A 24,463-nucleotide genomic window follows, 5' to 3' on the forward strand; every position below is an offset into this window, starting at 1 on the left:
ATCGCTGGACATGCTGCTGTGTTTTCTGTTTTTTGTTAATGTATATGATGTCATTTTATATAACTAAACACTATAGCACTTCCAATTAATATTTTATATTTATTTAAGCAAAAACTTAAATTAGAGGCTTTTACAGTTTTTTATTTTTTGGAGCAAGACTTTACAAACCACTGACTGACATCACCCTGTATCGATTACTAAGATTCTTCTAACCTACTTTTTTATTTCATTGCTCAGGTTTGGCTCAAGAACTTCATTCCACCTGATCTCTTCAGAAGATCAACCATACCCCCCAAACTTCTGTCCCCTTGTCCCCCTCCAAGGCAGCGGTCATGAACTGGGGTGCGCTGGAGGCTCTCCTCAGTGGGGTCAACAAATACTCCACGGTGTTCGGTCGGGTTTGGCTCTCAATGGTCTTCGTCTTTCGGGTGTTGGTGTTTGTGGTGGCGGCTCAGCGGGTGTGGGGTGACGAGAGCAAAGATTTTGTATGCAACACTGCTCAGCCGGGCTGCACCAACGTGTGCTATGACTACTTCTTCCCCATCTCCCACATCCGCCTGTGGGCCCTGCAGCTCATCTTCGTCACATGCCCGTCACTGATAATTGTCGGACACGTCAAATATCGAGAGATGAAAGACTTAAAGTACACCACCACCCATGAGGGTAAACACCTGTATGCAAACCCTGGGAAGAAACGTGGAGGGCTGTGGTGGACATACCTGGTAAGAATGAAGGGTGATAAAATTTAATTTCTAGTGTTGTTGTGTATGTCACACATAGAAGGAGATTTGCAATTATAACGGACGAGCGACAAGCTCCACCAAACTGATGGGAAGTTGCATGACTTTGCAGGAGTGGTCTACGATAGTGCAAATTTTGTTATCTATCCAATATCAGGTATTGCAGATCCCAATACCAATATAGATACCAATACTACCCGCCTACACTTGGCTTTAGAAGAATAGATGTGACAGTCAGCACAAAGATGTTCAGATGTTTTTCACAGTGTATGTCTGAGGTATATTTCTCAATATCTATCTATCTATCTAGCGTGTGTGTGTGTTTATATGTATATACATATATATATACTGAACTTAGAGTATAGAAACAAAATACCAATCATATCAACCTAGTATCGATCTGATAGACCAGAACATCAATATTTGGAGCGATCCTCCCACCTCTATTTTCAGTGGTTCGATGCTTTCTATTTGAAAGCTTCCTTTAAACAGCCATATAATATGTCCCTACAGTGGAATGTGGGACTATTATTTCTGTAACACACTTTCATTTGCTGTTTAGAAAAATCTCTACCAAGTGTTCACTTTTGTTTTGACTGATTTTGGTAAATATCAGGAATCTTCCATTTTCTAGATTATCAGAATGAAGAGACCTCACTTAGGGTACAAATTTTACATGGGGTCACTTAGTTTTTTATTTTTTAACAAACTAATCATCATAGTAAGAGCTTAGACAAATGGTTGGGATAAGTTACACCAAGTATGGAATCTTTAAAATCCATTAGCAATTGAGAAATCAATGTGATTTTTCCTACTTTAACACTCATTTGTCTTCGTATAGGTGAGCCTGATTTTCAAGGCAAGCTTTGACGCTGGTTTTCTCTACATCCTTTACCACATCTACGAAGGGTACGACTTACCTCGTTTGTCCAAGTGTTCCCTGGAGCCTTGCCCGAACACGGTGGACTGTTACATATCCCGCCCTACGGAGAAGAAGATCTTCACTCTCTTCATGGTGGTGTCCTCTGCTGTCTGCATCTTGATGTGTATCTGTGAGATGGTTTACTTCATCTTCAAACGCATCAAGAAACTAATCAAGAAAAAAATAGATGCAGACAGGAGGGCATTCGCAGACACAAGCTGAAGCCATTGTCAACACCCTTTTCAAAGCACAAGTCTAGATCATCTTTGAGAGTGGACCCAACAGCCTCTATCCAGAACCTGAGTAACAGCAAGACTGAGGAAGCACCAACTATGAAATAAGGACCATGTTGCTCAGGCTACTCTGAAAAACTAATTGAATAACTTCCAGGTGCCACTGGAAGCAAATGCATCCTTCTGACTGCTTGCAGAACTGTTTCTCAACAGCAAAGAATTTGTAAATAAAACTTTGTTAAATGATATTCTGCATGGAAATCGACAGCAAAAGTGCAGATGAAAGAGGAAGCTATTTTTTGAGTAATGATGCTCTATGTGTGTATGATTGTGTGCCTGTACTCATGTTTTTATGTAGCCTGTGCATCACTGGCCAGTACGAAATTGTGATAAGCTGTTAGATCAGGTACTTCTAATGGATAAAACTTTAAAAGGTTAAAGGTACTAAACTCATCTAGATACAGAACAGATGGTGAACCCCTTTACCTGAAAATACAGATTGACCAAGCAGAGCACTTTTTTGAACACAGTAAGTGGAGATGAAGAAAATGAAGAAAATTCCCTTTATTCTTACACTAGATTGAAATTGCTTGGTGAAGGTGCAAATGTGAATTAATTCATGACATTGAAAAACTGACAGATACAATTGTTTATACCTACAAAAATGCTATTTCTCAACCACAATGAAGTATGATATGCATATTAGTTTTTTTTAAATTATGTATTTATTGTTGCAATATATATAAAACTTTTTCACGGGTGCGGTTTTGATAGATAGGACAATGCTCCAATGGTGAGCGGAAACCGGACGTTGCTGTATCTGCCTTTCTGGTTGCTTCGTTGTAGGAAGTAAAGTTTGTCAAATATGAGTTTCCACTTCAGACAGGTATGGAATTCTTATATTTTATATTTTGTTTGTGTCTTCATTATAACATACTAGGGTTGTTTCTTGAGTTTGTTATCTGTTTTATTGGTTAATATGACGTAACTAACGGCACCCAAAGTAGTTTCGGTTATTCATTTGTCTGCTGTGGTTAGCTAAGTGTTACACCGTAAACGGTAGCTATTCCTTAGCAACATTTCAGTAGGAAATAGCGGGTTACTCAGTGTTTATTATTTAAATGTGGTCTTGTGGTTAGGGATTATGTAAATACTCTAGTTTTCCCCGTTTGAATTGATAGCAGTCATGGTGAGTTTCATCTGAAAGTAGAGGTAACTCATCGTTCTTGCTGAAACACATAATTACGGCGTAAGTAAATTTTAACCTTAATTACCTACCATATAAAAGAAGTTGAGCTGTTTTATGGCAACAAACGAAGCATTGATCAGCACAGTGGGATACAATCTGGCTTATTTAGCTAAAATTATGGCGTTGTGAAGCTTCTGTACGTCCACTTTTGACTTAATTCATAAATCCTTTTTCTTGTATTAACTGATTACATCATCGAAAGGCTAGAATAAGATTATTTTTCCCATGTTTAACTATCTTTCCCTCAAAAGTAGTTAAAACCGCTAATAAACTACCAAAATACTGCAGGGTTTTTTTTGTTTTGTTTTGTTTTTTGTTTTAGTCTTTTACATAAAATTACCCACCTCTGTGTCCTATAGGTAATTTCACATGAGCAGTCTCCTTAATTTGCATGGTAATTGTAGCTGTCAGGTGAGTATGCAACATTAAACATCATTAAACATTAAAATATTTTCCTCATATTATGCAGCTCTCACTGTTGCCAAATAAACTGCTGTCTATGGCATGGCTGTGGGAACTCTAGAGGTGTAGGCTCTATGAGTTCTGAGTCCAGATCAAACATTTATGCTAAACCCACATAAACATTGCTACAGACAACACAATCCTCCACATGGCTAAGGTATTACCAGTCAATTGCACCCACCCCTCGAGGTGCAATGTACACTGCAAAAACTGCTGAATGAGGGGCACGAGAAAGAGTGCAAAGTCAGAACCCCACCCCCCCTTAAATGTCAGTCTAATGGATCATCCACGGGATGCTCCCAGGAACCATCACAATCTGTGATGAGTGAGGGCTAAACACACTAAGACACAGATGGGCAAAGAGTGTGTTTGTCTGTGTGATTACACTGCTTCCAGTAGTGGCTAAGCCTAAGTCAGAACCTGATAGCCTATGTTACGATCGGTTCCCACAGGGACAGAATCCATCAAGGGTCTGCCCTGAAGTGTCACCTGTCCCTCTCTCCCCATTCATTTTTCTGACAATCAGTCCCCCCTCTACTGCTTCCTTCAACTCACACCATATTTTTCTAACACCTCTTTTTTCTTCCACCGTGTATCCAGGTAATGGCCTCGTCTCCAGATGACTTTTCATCAACCTTTGACCCTATCTGCACCTTCATTTTCACAGCTTCTACTTACGAAATCTGAACCTGTTTAACTAAGGTTGGACAGGTATTCTTTAGAAGGATACAAACTGCTTTCCTAACTGCAGGAAGATCAATGGATGCCTGCTTTGTGTTTTTTCCATATTTGAAAGCAAATATGTATTTAAAGGACCCCCGTCTAACTGTCAGATGAAATGCAGTTGCTGTTCTGTTGCTCACATTTGCACACAGCTTGTGCAAGCAGAACGTCAGACAAAATGGCGATGACACTTAAATGAGCTGTGTATGAGACTGTGTTGCAGTATCATACATATGCTGCATTCACATATGTACAACAGCTGAAATACCAGGGTACATACTCAGTATCAGTTTAATTGACTCATTATAGTTGACTCTGGTTATCAATGCCAGATATATGTTGCATAGCTAATTTATACCTACTCATCTATCGGCCCCTTTATTGGTAATTACTTCATTTATACAAAATAGTCACACATATATTCACAGCCATGTGCTAACATGTCATTAGTATCAAAGCTCAATACTTTGAGTGAAGACACAGTTTTCCAAACTCAAGAGTAGGAGGACCACTACAAAAACGTTCTTAAAAACAAAGTAAAGTAAAAGTAAAGTTTATTTATTAAGCACTATACACAAAAAGAGTGAAAATGGATGAGAACATTAAGTGCCATAGTAGCAAATAAAAAGATACAATAAGACACAATAAAATAAATAGGTCATTTTAAAATAAAAAAAATAATGATTAAAAAAAATTCTCAACAGAAAGCCTGTTTAAACAAAAAAGAAATTAACTGCTTTTTAAAAGAATTAACAATCTACTACCTCAACTAAAACTAGTTGTGGCAGTAGACTGCTCCACGACCATGGTGGCATAGACTGAAAGGCTCTGTCCCCTCAAGCCTTTAGCAGTGTACAGTATGTGAAACAAGTAGCAAATTCTGTGTCTAATCAGGCATGTAAATCACCCTCACCCAGCTGAACATGGACGCTTTAAAGAAGCTAAAGCTATCCAGACATTTTTCAAAAAGTTGTAATTTTTTCAAACTGTTACATTTCACTCTGTTTAACCTGTGAATCTCTGAGCTTCTGTGCTGATATATCACCAAAATGCTGGTTAAAAACAGAATTGGTCATACATTGATATCAACCCAGCTGTGGTGTTAGCAGCACAATGCACCAGGTTACAAAAATCAAGGGGTGCATGACCTGCCAAAACTGCAGCTAGTAACAGTGGACGACAAAAAGTTGACAACTTATTGTTAACCTTGTTGTATTCAAGAGGCACCACAAGGCAGGTATAAAATGTCACTTAAGGGTGTTGACAGCTTCAAGGTAAGAAGTTTTCTTCAGCTGATTGTGTCCTTAAGAAGCTACATGTTGTTAATAATAAAATACAAAATATCTTCTTTGTAGCATTCATGCTGTTTCAAAATATCCCACAATTTCAAAAAAGGTGGGACACTTTACTCTATTCACAACAGTCCGTAAAAAATATGGCACAGCACGTGAGGTGTTAACAACTTAGGGTAAGAGGTTTTCTTCAGTTTATTGTTTCCTCTAGAAGCTGCATGCTGTTGATGATGAAGATGATGAATGAGCCTTTATTTGTCACTTGCAGTTGCCTGCCGCAGAATTGGACCTCTTCTGACCATACATACATTATACAAACACCACATTGGGGAGACAGGTCAAAACACGTAGCTTTGAAGAAAAACAGTGAAATGTACAAACAACAGGGGAGTGGAGGAGAAAAAAGAGAACTCTACTCAGACTGAGCTCCTGGTAGGGGGTCACTATGAGAACAGAAAACATAAACTCCTCAGCAAAGAAAGCACATAAATCTTCACAGCTTAACACCATAGAAACACATGACAAGCAACAGGGGTGGATGGGGTGAGAGTGACAGCATCATCCAGTTATGTAGCATGCTCTGTGCTGGTGTCTGTGCGTGTGTGTATGTGTGTGTATGTGCATGTGTATGTGTATCCTGTGTTCAACTATGATAGTGTCGTTTCACCCGGTTAAGCGAAAGTAAGCAGTCCTCCAGCCGATGCAGGTGGCCTTGAAGGATGGGGGCAGAGAGTCAAAACACAGTCCCGTTATCGGGGAGAAGAATTTGATGTTCCAGAGCCGCATTAGTAAAGGAGATGGTTGTTTGGATTAATGCGAACAACTGCATTCCAATTTCGCAGTTGGTCTAATGTCCATCACTGGTCACCACGTCTATCAATTCCCATTCCAGAGCTGTGAGCCTCTCCAAGACTTTATCCATATTGCATTCAGTAAACACAGTCTGAGGAATCACAGCCCTGCCCGTCACGTAGGCACTAGCCCCTCCTGACATAGGCGTCACTTAGCCAGCCTGTAAGTGCATTTGAGCGTCAGATGTCAGTCAAAACAAGCCCATCTTTTCCTCGCTTCCATAGCAAGGAGGGTGGTCTGGTGAGACACTCACTCATGCTACTCAGAGAACCAGGGTTACATACATAACCTTAAGTTCTTTTTCATTGCATTTGTTTCATGTCTCACTATGGGAGAAATACTGACTCTTGGATTGCCAGACATGCCTGTTAAGAAGACAACTCCCTCAAAACTAATATGGCAGGCTGAAACTGCTGCCAAATACACTTTGATGGTGGACAAGGATTTACCCTTATCAATCAGGGCCTGAAGAAATGACAGATTCACTGCCACAGAACACTGAAAAGGGATTCTAAGCACCAGCTTTCAAACACATGCAACTTGTGTTCATATAGCGTCATAGTAGACAATGGTGTAGAACACTGAATAGTTACGATAACACTATGAGGGAGCCCCACTGTGTTCAGGTTAAACCACTCATGGGCCAAGCCCATAGAGCTAATCTCTCTGGGTGGGGGTTGAATACTTCCCCCCGTGCCTGAGATAGGAGGTCTCTGCGTAGTGGTAACAGCCAAAGTAGACTGCACAGCAGCTAAAAAATCTCTGCCAGCCAGTGCTTCCCTGGCCAGTACGGGGCTATCAGAATCATAGAGTGACCTCTCTCTCACTCTGGCCAGAGTTGGAGAAATGAGGACCACTGGTGGAAAAGCACAGAGGAGGGTTCTTGGCCACTCGTGAGCTAGAGCATCTGATCGTGCAGGGAGTAAAACAAGGGACAGTGAGCATTCTCCCTGGATGCATAAATGTCCACGGTCGCCTGAGTGAATCGCAGCCAGATCTTCTTCACCACCTCTGGGTGAAGCTTCCAGTCTCCGTACAGTGGGTCACCCCTGCAGAGAACATCTGCTCCAAAGTTCAAGATTCCCGGCACATGAGTTGCTCTCAGTGACAGCAGGTGAACACTGGTCCACACTATCAGTCTGTGTGCCAGTGTGTGTAACTTGGGGGACCCTAGACCCCCCTGTCTGTTGATGTAGGCTACAACCGTGGAATTGTCCGACCTCACTAAAACATGATGACCCCCTCAGCCAAGGGAGAAAATGTTTTAGCGACAGGTGAACTGCCATGAGTTCCAGACAGTTTATGTGGGTAGAGCACATGTGAGGGCCCCATCCCCTGTTCACTGCTCTGCCTTTGTGGGTGACCCCCCAGCCCAAAAGAGAGGCATCTGTGGAGATCACCTTATGGGCTGAAACTGCCCCTGAGACAGGAAACCTGGTTTCTTCCACTTGTGGAGAGTGTGTGACATGTATTTCCTTAAATGCTGGTTCAGGGCACGGAGATCCAGAATGGCTCTCATCCCCCTCCCCCCTTTTTTTGGCACAAGGAAATACCTTGAATAAAATCCGCTGTGCATATCCTTGGGAGGGAACTCTTAAAGCACCTTTTTCTCTCATGGTGGAAATTTCATCCAGGAGAAAATTGGCAGACTCGCCCAGAGCATGAGAGTAAATAATTTCTTTGAAATGTGGTGGAGCGACATTGAATTGTAGCCTGTAGCCCTTTTCCAATGTCCTCAACACCCATGCTGACTGAGTGCAGGTAGCCCAGCTCTTTATGTAGAGAGACAGAGGGCTCACTGGCCACTTCACCAATGATAACGTGTTGGCATCCCCTTGTGGTTGCCGCCCGAAACATATGCCATTCCAGTGTCACATAGCCTCCCTCACCTGTGACAGAGGTGACGGGTTCATCTGCATTATCACAACCATGGAGAGTCTCCATTTGCTGTGTTATGGCAGACAGCATTGCTTTGTTTTGCAGCATGTTTGATTTTTTTCATGTGTTTACAACACTTGATAGCGCCCACGGCAAACTGCCTGGATATGCGTGTCGGGGCTTTTTTAATACAGAATGCATGAGAGAAGTGCTTGTGAAACAACACTGCAAATTTTGGCTCTGTTTCCCTCTGACGGGTCCAGTGACAGGAATGCCAGCTTGAGTTATGCACTTTGTGTCGAACATGTCTTGAACTTGCTCTGGAACAGAGCTGAGTGGAGGCAGAGCAGCCCATGAAGGGGGCAAGCTGGGCTCGCTCCCCCCCTCCCACTTCTTCTTCCTCCCGGTCACAACAGCGGGGGGAGGAGGAGGAGGGGCCACTTGAGGTCTGGCCTGGGGAGACTGCTTCCTCGTCCATGGATTCTGTGATATCCTGAAACTAAGGAACCATGGAGACCATGTTGACCTTACAGTCACTTCTTTGTTTACCAAACTGGGGCATGCACAACACACAAACTGGCAATGCTCTCCCACAACTGTTGCCCCCTGGAGGACAAATCCCTGCTACATCATAACATTCCTCCCCCCTTAAACTGAAACTACTCTGTAGTTTTAATTATTACATAAAATACCCATTAACAAAAACTTAACCTTCATTAAAATGTAACACAATCCCCTCCCCAGCCTTTACTTAAATTTCACTTGCTAAATAATTAACCCTTAGTAGAACAGTCTTAGGTTTTTCTATAACAGTCTAACAGTCTATAACAGTTTAACATCACCATGTAGAAAACAGGACCCGTCATTTCCTGTATAAGTCCTGGTATCCATTTGGGTCCCCCGCCATAGTTTCTGGTATATACTGTGTCTCCAAGGAGCGCACAATAACAAACGTGCGCTCCTTGGCATGTCTATCATGATACAGTCTTTGGCTATCTTGTTTTGATGTTTCAAGTCGGATCTCTGTTTCAAGTCGGGGTGTATGAGATCAAGTTTACACCTCAACTTCCTGCCCATCATCAACTCAGCGGGAGACTTCCCTGTTGTGGACGTTGGTGTGATTCTTTAACTATACAGAGCCCTGTTTAACTTGGTTACCAGCAGTGTAGGGACTAACGCGTTATTAAGTAACGTGTTACAGTAACTACGTTATTATTGTGGCAACGAGCACAGTAACTAGTTATTATGCCAAAATCAGGAACGTGTTTATGGTTACTGGGATTTAGATAGGGTCGTTATTCATTACTTCGTGTGTTGCATTCGACTTACCTCGGAAATCGGAACACGGACCAGGGAATGATGTCACACTCGAGTAAACGGCATTCTGGTTAGCCTCGTCAGAGATGTCGGGATTCCAATATGGCAACACCCTTGAAAACGGTTGTATCGCTAGCCCTCTACAAAAACAAAGTCGTACTAAACACATATGCAGCTCATCTGCAGTCTGGAGTTACCTACATCATCCTACTCGGAAGGCAGAATTTCCGAGTTCCAAGTACAATTGAAAGCACCACGACTGCAGTTTCCGTGTTGGACATAAAAAGCACACGTGATGCTGTGAACTAGGCTAGAATCTTAGACCACTGAAGCACTTAATCTACCATACCATGCCATACCATATTTTATTTATCTACATGCCCTGACTGGAGGAAATATTATTTTGCGGACGCACCTGCACGGCATCCGCAATCACGCCTGCCGTGTTAAAACATGGGGACTCAGGGGTTGGTGGGAGGTTGTGGTGGTGTAATGCAAATGTTAAATAAAGATGGCTCAAAACATGGATATGTGGTCCCGTCGTGCCTTAATTCCACCACACAAACATTGTTCATTTCTAATTTAGTTTCATTCATTTCATCATTAACATGCACTCACACTACTACACTGCCAATTTAGGTTCAGGCCATTAGATGGCACAGTGCACTTGTGGCAGGATAGTGCTAACATGTAAGCAAGCCAGAAGACAGGCATCCTTGCTGGGTATCCAGTTAGGGAAGCAAGAACTAATAACGGAACTAAGTTACTAATTTAAAGTAATTTACCCAACACTGGCTACCAGTGTCTCCAGTACTCTTTTTCATGAGTTCTTTAAAAGTTTGCCCCACCCTTTCTGCGAACTCATTGGGTGCCGGGTGATATGGAGCAGAGGTGACATGTGTGATGCCGTTCTTTGCTATGAACTCTTTAGTTTGTAGACTTACGAAACATTGGGCATTGTCTGAGACCACCATTTCAGGAAGGCTGTGTGTAGTGAAACTGTTTCTCAAGCAGTCTATGGTTGCCACTAATGTAGCTGATGTCACTGGATACACATCTAACCATTTGTAGTGTTCATCCACTATTACTAAGAACATCTTACCCAAAAGAGAGCCAGCATAATCTATATGTATTCTCCTCCATGGCTTCCATGGCAACTCCCAGGGGTGTAGTGGTGCCTCTTGAGGGCTATGTCTTTGTTCTTGACATGTACCGCAGGACTTCACGTGCAAGTCTTTAAATCAGTCTCCATCTGCGGCCACCACATGTAGCTTCTGACCAGGCCTTTAATGTGGCTAATTCCCGGGTGTGACTGATGTAGCTGTTCCAACAGGGGGCGTCAACCTCGTTCTGGTATCACCACCCTAGCCCCCCACACCACACACCCATTCTACACACTCAGCTACTGTTGTGTCTGTCTGTAGGGCTTAAAATTAGGATGCTGTGTAGTGGGCCATTCTCTCAAAGCATACTCATGCACTCGGGAGAGTATCGGATCTTTGGTTGTCCACCTTTGTAGCTGCTCAGATGTCATCACCCCCTCCTGGTCCTGATCCACTGTTAACACCTGTTCCTCTGCTGCCAGCTCTTTAGCGGGGTTCTTACCGTGCACGCAGAAGTGTTGATGATGCCAAAATCTTCATCTTGGACTCCATCCACAAGCATCTGGACCTCCCTGACTCCTCCGCCAGACTTCTGTTTGCTGATTTCTCATCAGCGTTCAACACTCTGCAGCCTCATATCCTGGCCACTAAACTTTCCACCCGATTTCACCTGGATGATCAGCTAATCCTGTGAATATTGGACTTTTTGACCAACAGGACTCAGAATGTTTGGGTCAACAACTCTCTTTCCGGTCTCCGTTCCACCTCCACTGGCTCCCCCCAGGGCTGTGTGCTCTCCCCCCTGCTCTTCATCCTCTACACCGATGACTGCAGAGCCACACAGCCCAACTGTCACCTGGTTAAATATGCTGACGACACAGTTCTCCTGTCACTGCTGTCAGGCCCCTCACAACACCACGGGCCCACTCTTCAGGAGTTTGTAGAGTGGTGTGACAGCTCCAAACTTGAATTGAACGTGAGCAAAACCAAAGAGATGGTGGTGACCTTCTCCAGTAGGCAGAGGGATCTGCCTGCTTCAGTCACCACCACCATCCACGGGAAGCCAGTGGAGGTAGTTGAGGAGTACAAATACCTGGGAACCATCTTCGACAACCTCCTGAAATTCTCTGCCAACACAGAGGAGATTCTCAGGAGGTGCCACCAATGGCTATACCTCCTTAGGAAACTCAACTCCTTTGGAGTCAGCACACCCATCATGATGACTTTCTACTATGCCTTCCTGGAAAGCATCATGACCTTCTCCATCACCTGCTGGTTCCACTCCCTCAGCCTTCAGAACAGGAACAGGAACAGACTGCAGTACACTGCATCAGTGTGCTCTAAAATCACTGGACTGCCTGTCAGAACTCTGGCACAGGTTTTCAGCCAACAGGCCCTTAGACAGGCAGCCAAAATCATCAACGACCCCTCTCACATTCTTCACCCCGCATTTCAATGGCTCCCCTCTGGGCGACGCCTCTGCTGCATTTCCTGCAGGACTGAGAGGAGGAGAGCCACCTTTGTCCCCAAAGCCACTCTGCTTTTTAACTCCAGCTAATAAGAACATTTCCCACACCAGAAACATAAACTACACTCTTCTTACACTACTGACACTTTATTCACTTTTAGTCACTTGCAGTTATTTATTCACCTTCAGTCACTTTAATTTTAAAACTGTGTAATTTTAAAACTGTATATACTGTATATTCTGTGTATTTATTATTTCACTCCTATTGCCTGTTCTTATTGTCCTTATCTTCGACGTATGCTGCTCGGTTGTTTGTTAATTGCCCCTTGGGGATAAATAAAGTCTTCTGATTCTGATTCTGATTCTCTGGAAGAGGAAGACGACTCAGAACATCATAACTGTTGTTCTTGCCCTCTCTGCATTTAATGACATAGGTAGGTTTCTCCTGACCATCTGGCATGCTGTGAGCTAGCACTGCTCCCACTCCGTAGGGGGACGCATCGCAAGAAAAAGAATTAAACCTTTCTTCTCATCATAGTGTACCAATACACTACTTGACTGCAACAGTTCCTTTGACTTGCAGAAAACCTTCTCAAACAGTGTGGACAAGTTGGGCAAGAACTTAAGTTCAACAACCCCAAATAAGCTTTGAGCTCTGTCACAAATGTCACTTCCTTCTCCATGAACTGACATTTGCTCCTTTTTAAATGCAGGCCCGCCTCCTCTAAGTGCTGCAGTACTCCATCCAGTTCCATGTCATTTTTTCCCGTCAGTATGATGTCATCCAGATACGCTACGACATTGGTCAGACCTTGCAACAAACTCTACATGGTGCGCTAAAAAATGGCAGGACTTGAACTCACACCAAATGATGTATGTAAACACCCCCTGTGTGTGTTCACCGTGACATACTTTCCTTATCAAATACAATGACTGGTGCGGTGGCGTGCTGGGCCCTTCTCGGCAGGCAGAGTTTCAGAGCCTCATCTCTCTTTTTCTCCTCACATCTCTTCTGCATGTTATGTCCTCTTCTAGCTCAGCTTGGCAAGCCATTAGCATAGAGGAGGCGTTGTGGGCTCTTACCGATAGAACCGTTGCCTTGTAGCACTTCTCCGTAAGGCTAGACTGGAAGCGGTCTGTCTTGGAGGGGAGGGATGGAGCTGATGAGGACACAGACGTCTTCGTGTGAAGATGGCTCGCTACCAACGGCTCCACTTGTGGCATCTGGTGGAGGCCGATAGACTCCATCCCCTCAATCCAGCAGCAGGGAGCGCCCCATGATGGGGTGTTTCTCGCTGTAAGGTTTTGCTTTCCACGTCACTGCAATCTCATCGTGTAGCTCCAGGAAAACAGGCAAAACATGCTTCCCCATCTTTTTTGCCTTGGGAAATTTCTTACGAGATTTTGCAACCTTGGTTTGTAGGAGCTGTGCGCTTGCACGTGTCCTGCATGTCAAGATCCAGGGGAGACGGCGGTGTCTGAATTTACCTTGGCGAGTTGGAATCTTCCTCCTCCTCGTCAGACAGCAGGAGCTCTGAGTCAGCCAACTCATCTCCATCCTCGTTAGCATCTCCTCCCCAGCGACGGGAAAGCGGTCGCGATGGGCTGAGGGTCTGCTCCTGCCCAGCTTGGGCCTTTTTAACTTCAAACTACTGTAACAGAGTTTCCTTTTCAGTGGGCGAAGAAAGTGCAGCCTGGAATCCTCGTTTGTTTTCTATTTACGCTGTACAATCATCACTGTGCACAGCGGTAAGGCAGTAAATGCAAGTAACTAATAAGTATTATAAGGTTAAATGCCTGAAAACAGAGACTGGGTCCTCGCGCTGTCTCGCAGATCAGACACTGTATTGTAATGTGCTGATTTGCATCCATTCTGCATCACACGCAATACTATATGGATCAGTCTGGTTATCCACCTACATTTTCTGCTGAATATATGTGTTATCATTATGTATCATCAACCATCGTTATGACTTTTTGCATTATTTCTCTCTTTGCTGTGCTGCTATCTTTCTGCGCCACGGTTTTTCTTCCATTTCTCTGACATTGTCTCTCTGTCACCTTCCTTGTTTATAATAATAATAATAATAATACATTTTAAATATAGGCGCCTTTCAGACCCTCAAGGTCACCTTACAGTAGCACATAAACAATACCATAAAAAACATTAAAAAAGAGGTATATATAGCAAACATGGTAGATAAAATTTAGACATAAACAATCATAAAAGCAAATATAAAAACTGAGCAAGGTAAAAATGGCCTAAGACAGATCAGGTGTATGCAGTTCTGAACAGATGGGTTTTGAGTAGTGATTTAAAAGAGGTGAGACAGTGTGTGGTCCGTAGAGCAAGTGGAAGTGCATTCCAAAGTCTCGGGGCAGAACAACTAAAGGCTCTGAGTCCCATGGTAGTCAGGCGAGCAGGTGGAACTGACAGAAGGGAAGCTGAAGAAAAGTGGAGTGTACGAAGGGGTGAGTATGTATGGAGAAGATCGGATAGATATGGAGGAGCGAGGTTATGAAGTGCTTTGAAAGTGAGAAGCAGGATCTTGAAATTGACACGGAGGTGAATTGGGAGCCAATGGAGCTGTTTAAGAACAGGTGTTATATGTTCAGTGGATCTAGTTCTGGAAATAATACGCACAGCTGTATTTTGAACCAACTGCAGTTTATGGAGGGATTTATGAGGTAGACCATAGAGAAGAGAGTTACAGTAATCCAGACGAGATGTGACAAGAGCATTGACAAGTATGCCGGTACTGTGTGGTGTGAGTGAGGGACGGAGACGGTTAATATTACAGAGATGAAAGTAGGAAGACCGAGTGATATTATTTATATGTGCTGTGAAGGACAGAGTGCTATCGAGAATGACACCAAGACTCTTAACCTGAGGGGAGGATGTGACAACAGAGTTATTAATGGATAATGAAGGACTGGTTGGAACTGTAGTCAGTTTTGATCTGGTGCCTATTAAAATGAATTCTGTTTTATTGCCATTAAGTTTAAGAAAGTTGTGCGTAAACCAGACCTTGATTTCACTTAAACAGTCAGAAATGGATGTAGGTGGGAGAGTAGCTGTGGGTTTGGAGGATAGGTAGAGCTGGGTGTCATCTGCGTAGCAGTGAAACTGGATGTTATGCTTCCTAAAAATATTACCTAGGGGTAGGAGATAGATGATAAAAAGTAAAGGACCCAGGACAGAGCCTTGGGGTACACCGGAATTAACTGGAGTAGATACTGATCTGTGAGGAAGTAATTGAACAAACTGTGAGCGGCCAGAGAGATAAGAAGTAAACCAGGCGAGTACTGTACTATTGATGCCAATAGATGCTAATCTGTGAAGGAGGATGCGGTGGGAGATAGTATCGAAAGCTGCTGTAAGGTCAAGGAGAATGAGGATGGATATAAGTCCAGAATCAGCTGCAAGCAGAAGATCATTGGTGATTTTTACTAGGGCTGTTTCTGTACTGTGACATGAACGGAAGCCGGACTGAAACTGTTCGTACAAGTTATTTCCAATGAGATGATGATGAACCTGTGCAGCCACTATCTTTTCAAGAATTTTTGCTAGGAAAGGAAGATTTGAAATTGGCCTGAAATTATTTCGATTGGAGGGATCTGAACCATTCTTTTTCAGTATTTGAGTTATTATTGCAGTTTTAAGAGAAGAAGGAACAGAACCAGATATAAGAGAGGAGTGTACGATATTAGCAATCAGTGGGGCAAGAGACGGGAATGAGAGTTTAACAAGATTTGTCGGCAGTGGATCAAGTTTACATGACTTTAAGTTAGTAATTATGGAAGATAGCTGAGTTATTGTGGGAAGTTCAAAATTGGATAGAGAGGATGACAGCGGAGAAGGGCAGAAAATGCAGATAGAACAATTGACCATTTCACAGGACGAGGGCAATTGTTGATGGAGATTCTCAATCTTGGTGTAAAAAAAGTCCATAAATTTGTTGCAAACTGCGGCAGAGTGTGTATATATGGCAAAGGTATCTGGGGGTTTAACAATATTGTGCAATGAAGAAAACAAAGTGCGAGTGTTTCCTTCAGCAGATTCAATAACAGAGGTGTAGTAAGCAGATTTAGCATGATGAATAGCTTCTTTATAGTGTTGTATATGGCTGAGATACATGTCCTTGTGAATAGTAAGTCCTGTTTTCCTGGAGAGACGTTCTAGGCGGCGTCCAATAGCTTTAAGTTGGTGAAGTTCAGATGAATACCATGGCGCAGAGCGAGAGAAAGAAACAGTTCGAGTTTTTCCTCAAAATACCTGGGGGAAGTTTTTTTTTCATGCCCAACATGCAAACTGAAACCGTCAGGTGAGAGAATGTAACTTTTCTAAGCGATGCTCCGCCTATCCTTCTCTTGTTCCTCATGTTTACCAGCAAGGCCACACCTCAAAGCCGGCCCCCTTCAAAAGGTCCAGGTGTAACCAAGTCAGTGAACACTGAGGCAAGAGCAGCTGACACATCACATTCACACATTTAATGGTGCTCCCTGCACCCAGGGTAAGATGCTTTATACTTCTGCTTTATACGTCTATATTTGCACAAATTAATGGATCAAGGAAACAGGTGTTTTGTAGCCGAATTGCTGAGTTCTGTTTTAAATTCAGATGAATACAAGAAAGGATGAGGACAAAATATAGTAGTAGGAAAGAAGGGGGCTGGCAATAAAAAAGGGCATTGATGTCACTCATTCTGTTCCTGTTTTATCACATGCCAAGGGAAGAGCTCAGCCCTGATGTGTACAAAAGAATAAGATTTGCAAAGAGAGATAAGTGGAAGCAGTGCAAATAAAACTACACCTGGATTACTAACGCTTTATTCCTCTGGATGATTCATGCTGCCCTAAAAACTAGAAGAAAGTCATGTTGAAAGTTTGTCTTTTGTTGTTTTAAAAAGATGAGATTTATGAATTTCAGGAAAACTAAGAAAGAGCTGTGGTGGAATGAAGAGGGCAAAAGAAAAGACAAAAGCCACACAATGTAACCTCCGCCTCACCTTGTTAGCCAGGAGCCTTGACTCATACAGACAATGTATTATTGATGTACTGAAAAGTAATGTAAGTATGTGTATTTATATAGCTCCCTTATCAGAGACATAAAAGTGCTGTACGACAATTAAAACACAATTAATATCAATAGAGAGCCATGTTATAATAAAATCAACTGGAAAAAGAGAAATTACAAAAGAATATTAACAGAAAAGTTGATTAAATGTTTTTAACTGCTTTTTAAAGGAGTCCACAGAGTGAGTGAAACAGAGTTAGAGTGGTAAAGTGGCAACTTGCTCAACCTGTGGAGCAAGTGGTATTCAAACATCTGTGGCAGTGCCAGAAGAGGATCTGAATTATATTGGTTCATGCGTCACACTGCAGCCATAGTGTAGTCTTGGTTATGTTTATGGATGTTAATTTATCCTAGTCTCTTTAAGACATTTAATGAAGACATGAACAACCTGAGAAAGCTGTCTGCATTGTCACAATGAAGTGAAAGAGAAACTTATGCAAAAAGATAGATAGATAAGAGAGAGGGCAACATTGCATCTAAAGCAAACAGAAAAACAAGTTGTGGTCACCTCCCTTTAGAGAAGATATGCTCTTCTCTCTGAGGTTTTGTTTATTCGCTGAGAATCACTGCAGTCTGTGTTTGCATTTTGTATGAACAAAAATCACATGCCTTTTACATTTGTGAATAGAAATGAATAGCAATGCTGTACGGTGGTGGTAGGGTAAATGTGTTCCTTTAAGATCCTTAAGAGATCTTTAAGATTTAAAGGCACACTCCATGTCGAATTTTTTGTTTTTTTTTTGTTCCTGCACTGAAAAAAAGGGATTGGCCAGCTCTTGGATTTACGTAAGCATCTTGCATGTATTTAACACAATTGCCTCATGCTTTAAAGTTAAGTGTAACTATATTGTGTAAAAACTACATGATATGCAGAGAGGGCTAGATTAAATTGTTCATATCATGTTCGAGTGAAGTAAGGTAATAATATAGCAATGTTAAATCCCGCGACACTGCACGGGATTTCAGTCTCGCACTCTTTGGATCGTGGTTTGAGGAAGGCATCCATCTCAGTCAAGTCGAGCAGCCACCTCTAATTGGGTCGCTGTTACATTAAAAAAGTCTAACTTGTAATTTGAACACAATAATTTCGTGTTTCTATGAACGTAATTAAATCATGAAGGATCTGTACGAAATTCAACAACTTAATTTGTTCTTGTTGAGATGACATGATACAATCTAGTTAGAGTGGTTAGTTGCTGAACTCATGAAATTCACAAGATCACACGAGATTTCAAACTGCAGGAAATCACTGGAGTTATAAGAGGCAGACAATACACACCACGTGCATGCTATCGCTATTTATTGTGGAATAACCTGTCTAGGACAAAAACAAAAAAATTCTGCATCAAATACAGGAAATCATAGCTGTCCTGTATTTTCTAGATGGTGGTTAGTGCTGTTGCTTCACAGTAAGCAGGTCCTGGGTTCAAATCCACATTCTGGCTAGTTTGTAGTGGTTTCTCTCTGGGTGTTCTGGTTTCCTCCCACAGTTAAAAGTCATGCAGTTATTAGAGTTAGGGTTAACTGGTGATTCTAAATTACCCATGAATGTAAGTGCAAATGGTTGTTTGTTTCTATGTGATAGACTGGTGAGCTGTCCAGGGTGTACCCTGCCTCGTAACCTATCACTTCAGGGTTATTTCCCAGCCCCCCTGCAACCAGGATAAAGATAGGAGGATGGTAGTTGTTGTAGATCCATTCACTTTTTATGGTAACCAGGATCTAGACTTTGTTGAACATTATATAATATGAAGACAACATGTAGTATTCAAGTGACCAAGTAGTATTGGGATAAAAGTTATTGAATAGTGTTGAAATAAAATGACAAAATTGTGAAAGATTAAAATATTCCAAGAGCTCAACTTACTTCATCTGAACATGTTTCAGTCGCGTTTTATGAACACAAAATGCACAGGTTTACTGAATATGAAAAAGTTGTGTTGATTTAAATCAGTTGTTTAAGTTTCTGCCAAAGCAAAACATTTGTGTGCAACCAATGTCCACTATTGAATCAAGTAAATCCAACATGGCCTTTTTTTCAGTGTGTGAAAACAATACAGCAATGACTTCTGAGGCTTAATAAGCTTAATACATCTATTGTACTCGGCCCTAAAAATCTTTGAAATATGTATCTACCTAGACCTAACCAGATACACTGGATGGCATTGCCTTGGTCTCCAGTAACACTGTGAGGAATCTTGGAGCGGTGTTTCAGAAGTCTTTCAATGCGCATATTAAATAATTATGTTGGACTGCTTTCTTGCTTTTGCGCAATATTTCCAAATTTAGAAACATCCTGTCTCAGAGTGAAACTGAAAGTTCATGCTGGACTAATGTAATTCGTTATTATCAGGATGTTCAAAGAATTCCATGAAGAGTCAGTTGATCCAAAATGCCACAACAAGAATACTGACAGGGACTAAAAGACAGCATATTTCTCCCATATCGGCTTCTATTCATTGGCTCCCTGTTAAATACAGAATTACATTTAAGATCCTTCTCTTCACGTACCAGGTCTTGAAAAATCAGGCCACGTCTTATCTTAAAGATCTCATAGTACCATATCACCTCAATAGAATAGAGAAGTTCGCTCTCAGACTGCAGGCTTACTTCTGGTTCCTTGGGTATTTAAAAGTAAAATGGGAAGTTGAGCCTTTAGCTATCAGGCCACTTCTTCCTCTCTTCTGTGGAACCAGCTCCAAAACTCACAGACACGGCTGAAGAACTTCCCATGATGCACTGAATTTTACTTCTTCACTCATGTATTTCACTCGCCATTTGTTTATACACCTCTCTGCATTTAATCATTAGTTATTATTAATCACTGGCTCCCTTCCAGAGCTTTGTTTATCATGTCCTCCTTCGAACACCCCAAACCCTCCCTGAGCATGGTTCTGCTGGAGGTTTCATCATGTTAAATGCAAGTTTTTCTTCCCCACTGTCGCCTAAGCAGTTGTTCAAATGGGTCAGATGGTTGTAGGGGTTTCCTCTGTATTATTGTAGGGTCTTTACCTTACTGTGCACCTGTTGTTTATTTAGCACTCAATAAATAAAGCAGAATTGTGTGTGTGTGTGTGTGTGTGTGTGTGTGTGTGTATTTTTGTATCATGTATATGATCTCATTGTATATAACTAAACACTACAGTCTCAGTCAGTACTTCCAGTTAATATTTATTTAGGGAATTAACTTAAATTAGAGGCTTTCATTGTTTTTTATTTTTTGGAGCAAGACTTTACAAACCACTGACTGACATCACCCTGTATCAATTACTAAGATTCTTCTAACCTACTTTTTTATTTCATTGCTCAGGTTTGGATCAAGAACTTCCACACGATCTCTTCAGGAGATCAACCATACACCTCAAATTTCTGTCCCCTTGAATAGCAATCATGAACTGGAATTGGCTGGAGGAACTCATCAGTGGGGTCAACAATTACTCCACGGTGTTTGGTCGGGTTTGGCTCTCAGTGGTCTTCGTCTTTCGGGTGTTGGTGTTTGTGGTGGCGGCTCAGGGGGTGTGGAGTGACGAGAGCAAAGATTTTGTATGCAACACTCTTCAGCCGGGCTGCACCAACGTGTGCTACGACCACTTCTTCCCCATCTCCCACATCCGCCTGTGGGCCCTGCAACTCATCTTCGTCACATGCCCATCACTGATGGTTGTTGCCCATGTCAAATATCGACAGATGAAGGACTCAAAGTACACCACCACCCATGAGGGTAAACACCTGTATGCCCGCCCTGGGAAGAAACGTGGAGGGCTGTGGTGGACATACCTGGTAAGAATGAAGGGTGATAAAGATTAATTCCACTGTTATCGTGTATGCCACACATAGAAGAAGATTTGCAATTATAATGTGTGAGCAACAAGCTCCACCAAACTGATGGGAAGTTGTGTGACTTTGCAGGAGTGGTATACTTGCGATACTTTAAAAAAAATGTTTAACCCTCTGGGGTCCAGGTTATAATTGGCCATTTCTGACTACTTTTGATTTTCCCTCTACATTTCACCTTTACAAACTATTTACTTTGCCTTGTTTGGTATCATTCTTTTCAGCACAACCTCACGTGTCTGAATTTACAGTCATTTTTTCATTTTGACATACTGTATTAACACAATTGATCTAAAATCAGACAAAAAACATAAAATCTGAGTAGAAAAAGTTATTTTTTACTGTAACAACCACAAACATGTGAATCATATTTCATAACTTTAAATACAAATATAAATGGTCAGTTTTTAAAATCCTATGCACAAGTTTTGCAAACATCAAAGTTATTCGCAGCCATTTACCTTTTACCCTTTTTTAATAACCATTTCAAACTATTTACATAACAATCAGCTGTTCTTCAATAAGATGCCACACAAATTATTTGTGCCACTCCAAAAAAATAATTTCTGTCCACTATAAAGGAGAACATCACAGCCTGATACCTGCAGGTCTGACAGCAGCAGGTGTATCACTCCTGTTCTCTACCTGGAGACAGCAGTCGCCGCATTGTTCTGACACACAACACAAAACTATCCACAACATTACACACTAACTACACAAGACAACACATTATCTACACACGCCAAACATGCTAAACATCACAAATCTCTCACATCTCAAAACTCGCTCTCTCTCTCTCTTTCTGCTCTCTCTCTCTCTCTGTCACTCCTAAAACATCCCCCTCTCCCTAAACAACCAAATGTCATGTTGCCATATCATTTTTTGATTGGTCGATATGGTGCATTTTTTCACCAAAATGAACGGGCTGGTTTTGGGGGGTTTTTTTTAATTTTTTGGTCATAAGCAGAGAGTGCTTGCTAGCGCTGTCCTTAGACAGTAAACGTGGTGAAACTATTGAGGAAAAAACACCGCGTATATATTGTTTATCATGACTCTGGTTTTACATGACTTATCAACACAATTTAAAAACTGGTATATGTCACCTTGTTGCTTTGTCATCTTAAAGTGGTCATGTGATTGGCTTACCACGACTACTTTAGTCAAACAGCAGTCTTCCGTGCTGCTGTTTGACTTTAGTCAAACAGCAGCACTGTTTTGCCCCCTTTAAAAAAAAAAAAAAGTGATCGTGATTGCCGCCCGTGGGAGCACGCGGAGCTGCTTAAAGCTGTAGCGCCCAGATTACTTACAGCTACTTCCGTACAACTGATATAAAAAGCGGTAAGCTGAAGACAGCTGCAACCGTCTGTTTGTTGAAAAATAGTAACGCGACCGCACCGCATTTTCTTGTTAGTAACGGTAACGGCGTTGTAATGATAGGAATAGTAATTAGTTAGATTACTCGTTACTGAAAAAAGTAACGCCGTTACTAACGCCGTTACTAACGCCATTATTCCCATCACTGGTTACAGCAAAATTAATCCTGTCAAACACATCCATTAACAATGGAGAAATCCGTAGGATTTTTTCTGCTTTAACACACATTTGTCTTCTTATAGGTGAGCCTGATTTTAAAGGCAAGCTTTGACGCTGGTTTTCTCTACATCCTTTACCACATCTACGAAGGGTACGACTTACCTCGTTTGTCCAAGTGTTCCCTGGAGCCTTGCCCAAACACGGTGGACTGTTACATATCCCGCCCCACAGAGAAGAAGATCTTCACTCTCTTCATGGTCGTGTCCTCTGCTGTCTGCATCTTGATGTGTATCTGTGAGATGGTTTACTTCATCTGCAAGAAAGTCAAGAAACTAATCAAGAGGAAAATAGATGCAGACAGGAGGGCATTTGCAGAGTCTCACGAGCTGAAGCCATTGTCAACACCTCATTCAAGGCACAAGTCTAGATCATCTTTGAGAGTGGACCCAACAGTCTCTATCCAGAACCTGAGTAACAGCAAGACTGAGGAAGCACCAACTATGAAATAAGGACCATGGTGCTCGGGCTACTCTGAAAAACTAATTGAATAACTTCCAGGTGCCACTTGAAGCAAATGCATCCTTCTGACTGCTTGCAGAACTGTTGCTCTCCAGCAAAGAAATACGCAGCGATTTGTAAATAAAACTTTGTTAAATGATATTCTGCATGCAAATCGACAGCAAAATTGCAGATGAAAGAGGAAGCTATTTTTTGAGTAATGATTCTTTATGTGTGTATGATTGTGTGATTGTACTCATGTTTTTATGTAGCCTGTGCATCACTGGCCAATAGTAAATCGTGATAAGCTGTTAGATCAGGTACTTCTAATGGATTAAACTTTAAAAGGTTAAAGGTACTAAACTCATCTAGATACAGAACAGATGGTGAACCCCTTTACCTGAAAATACAGATTGACCAAGCAGAGCACTTTTTTTGAACACAGTAAGTTGCGATGAAGAAAATCCCCTTTATTCTTACACTAGAAGGAAATTGCTTGGCTGCTGTGGTTAGCTGTTGTTGTCTTCATAATAACATACTAATGTTGTTTATTGAGTTTATCTCTTTTATCTTTTTTATCTCTTTTATTTTATCAATGTGACGTAACTAACAGCACCGCAAGCAGTTTCGGTTATTCATATGTCTGCTTTGGTTAGCTAAGTGTTACACCTTAAACTGTTGTTATTCTTTAGCAACATTTCGGTAGCAAATAGCAGGTTACTCAGTGTTTATTTTTTAAATGTGGTCTTGTGTTTCAGGAATATGTAAATATTCTAGTTTTCCTCATTTGAATTCATAGCAGTCATGGTGGGTTTCATTTGGAAATAGAGGTAACTCATCGTCCTTGCTCAAACACATAATTACGGCGTAAGTAAATTTTAACCCTTTTTGATGACATCATCAAAACACTGGAATAAGTCTATGTTTTCCATGTTTAACTTTATTTGCCTCAAAAGTAGTTAAAACAGCTAATTAACTACCAAAATACAGCTTTATTTTTTGTTGTTTTGTTTTTTTGTGTTTTAGCCTTTAACATAAAATTGCCCACCTATGTGTCCTATAGGTAACTTCACATGAACAGTCTCCTAATTATAAACCAATTACATGTTTTGCTGTGTATTGGAATTTCTTTTATTTATGTATTTGTCACATTGTTTTATTTGGATAATGCTTTGGTGCCACTGGGTTTTTAGCATGTCTGCCAAATGTCTCAATATCTCACAACTTATTCATGCCATTAAACAGTTGGGTGAGGAAGGACCCAGAGTGGGGGGTGGGGGGG

General features: G+C 41.7%; 2 protein-coding genes across 3 annotated transcripts; both read left to right on the plus strand.

The window, feature by feature from the left end:
- The first annotated feature begins 287 nt into the window (after positions 1 to 287).
- LOC100710250 (gap junction beta-4 protein) lies at positions 288 to 24,463 on the plus strand. 2 transcript variants are annotated; one of them, XM_019350814.2, is made up of 3 exons: positions 288 to 325; positions 20,700 to 21,096; positions 22,767 to 24,463. In XM_019350814.2, the coding sequence occupies exons 2-3, from the start codon at positions 20,707 to 20,709 to the stop codon at positions 23,190 to 23,192; spliced, it is 816 nt and encodes a 271-aa protein (XP_019206359.1). In that variant the 5' UTR covers positions 288 to 325; positions 20,700 to 20,706; the 3' UTR covers positions 23,193 to 24,463. The 2 variants fall into 2 exon arrangements, with proteins under 2 accessions (XP_019206359.1, XP_003448969.1); XM_003448921.4 differs by lacking the exon at positions 288 to 325 and adding an exon at positions 16,657 to 16,753 and having other exon boundaries at positions 20,627 to 21,096.
- LOC100709984 (gap junction beta-4 protein) lies at positions 300 to 3,179 on the plus strand. The gene is made up of 2 exons (XM_019350816.2): positions 300 to 722; positions 1,582 to 3,179. Exons 1-2 carry the CDS (start codon positions 333 to 335, stop codon positions 1,882 to 1,884), a joined length of 693 nt encoding a protein of 230 aa, XP_019206361.1. The 5' UTR covers positions 300 to 332; the 3' UTR covers positions 1,885 to 3,179.

This window comes from Oreochromis niloticus, linkage group LG22 (assembly GCF_001858045.2).
Source record: "Oreochromis niloticus isolate F11D_XX linkage group LG22, O_niloticus_UMD_NMBU, whole genome shotgun sequence".
NCBI lineage: Eukaryota > Metazoa > Chordata > Actinopteri > Cichliformes > Cichlidae > Oreochromis > Oreochromis niloticus.

Excerpts from the sequence above, each read along its gene's own strand:
- LOC100709984 (XM_019350816.2), top strand. The coding sequence starts at position 333 with ATGAACTGGGGTGCGCTGGAGGCTCTCCTCAGTGGGGTCAACAAATAC. Across the intron at positions 723-1,581 it reads GGCTGTGGTGGACATACCTG|GTGAGCCTGATTTTCAAGGC; the intron begins GTAAGAATGAAG and ends GTCTTCGTATAG.
- LOC100710250 (XM_019350814.2), top strand. The coding sequence starts at position 20,707 with ATGAACTGGAATTGGCTGGAGGAACTCATCAGTGGGGTCAACAATTAC. Across the intron at positions 21,097-22,766 it reads GGCTGTGGTGGACATACCTG|GTGAGCCTGATTTTAAAGGC; the intron begins GTAAGAATGAAG and ends GTCTTCTTATAG.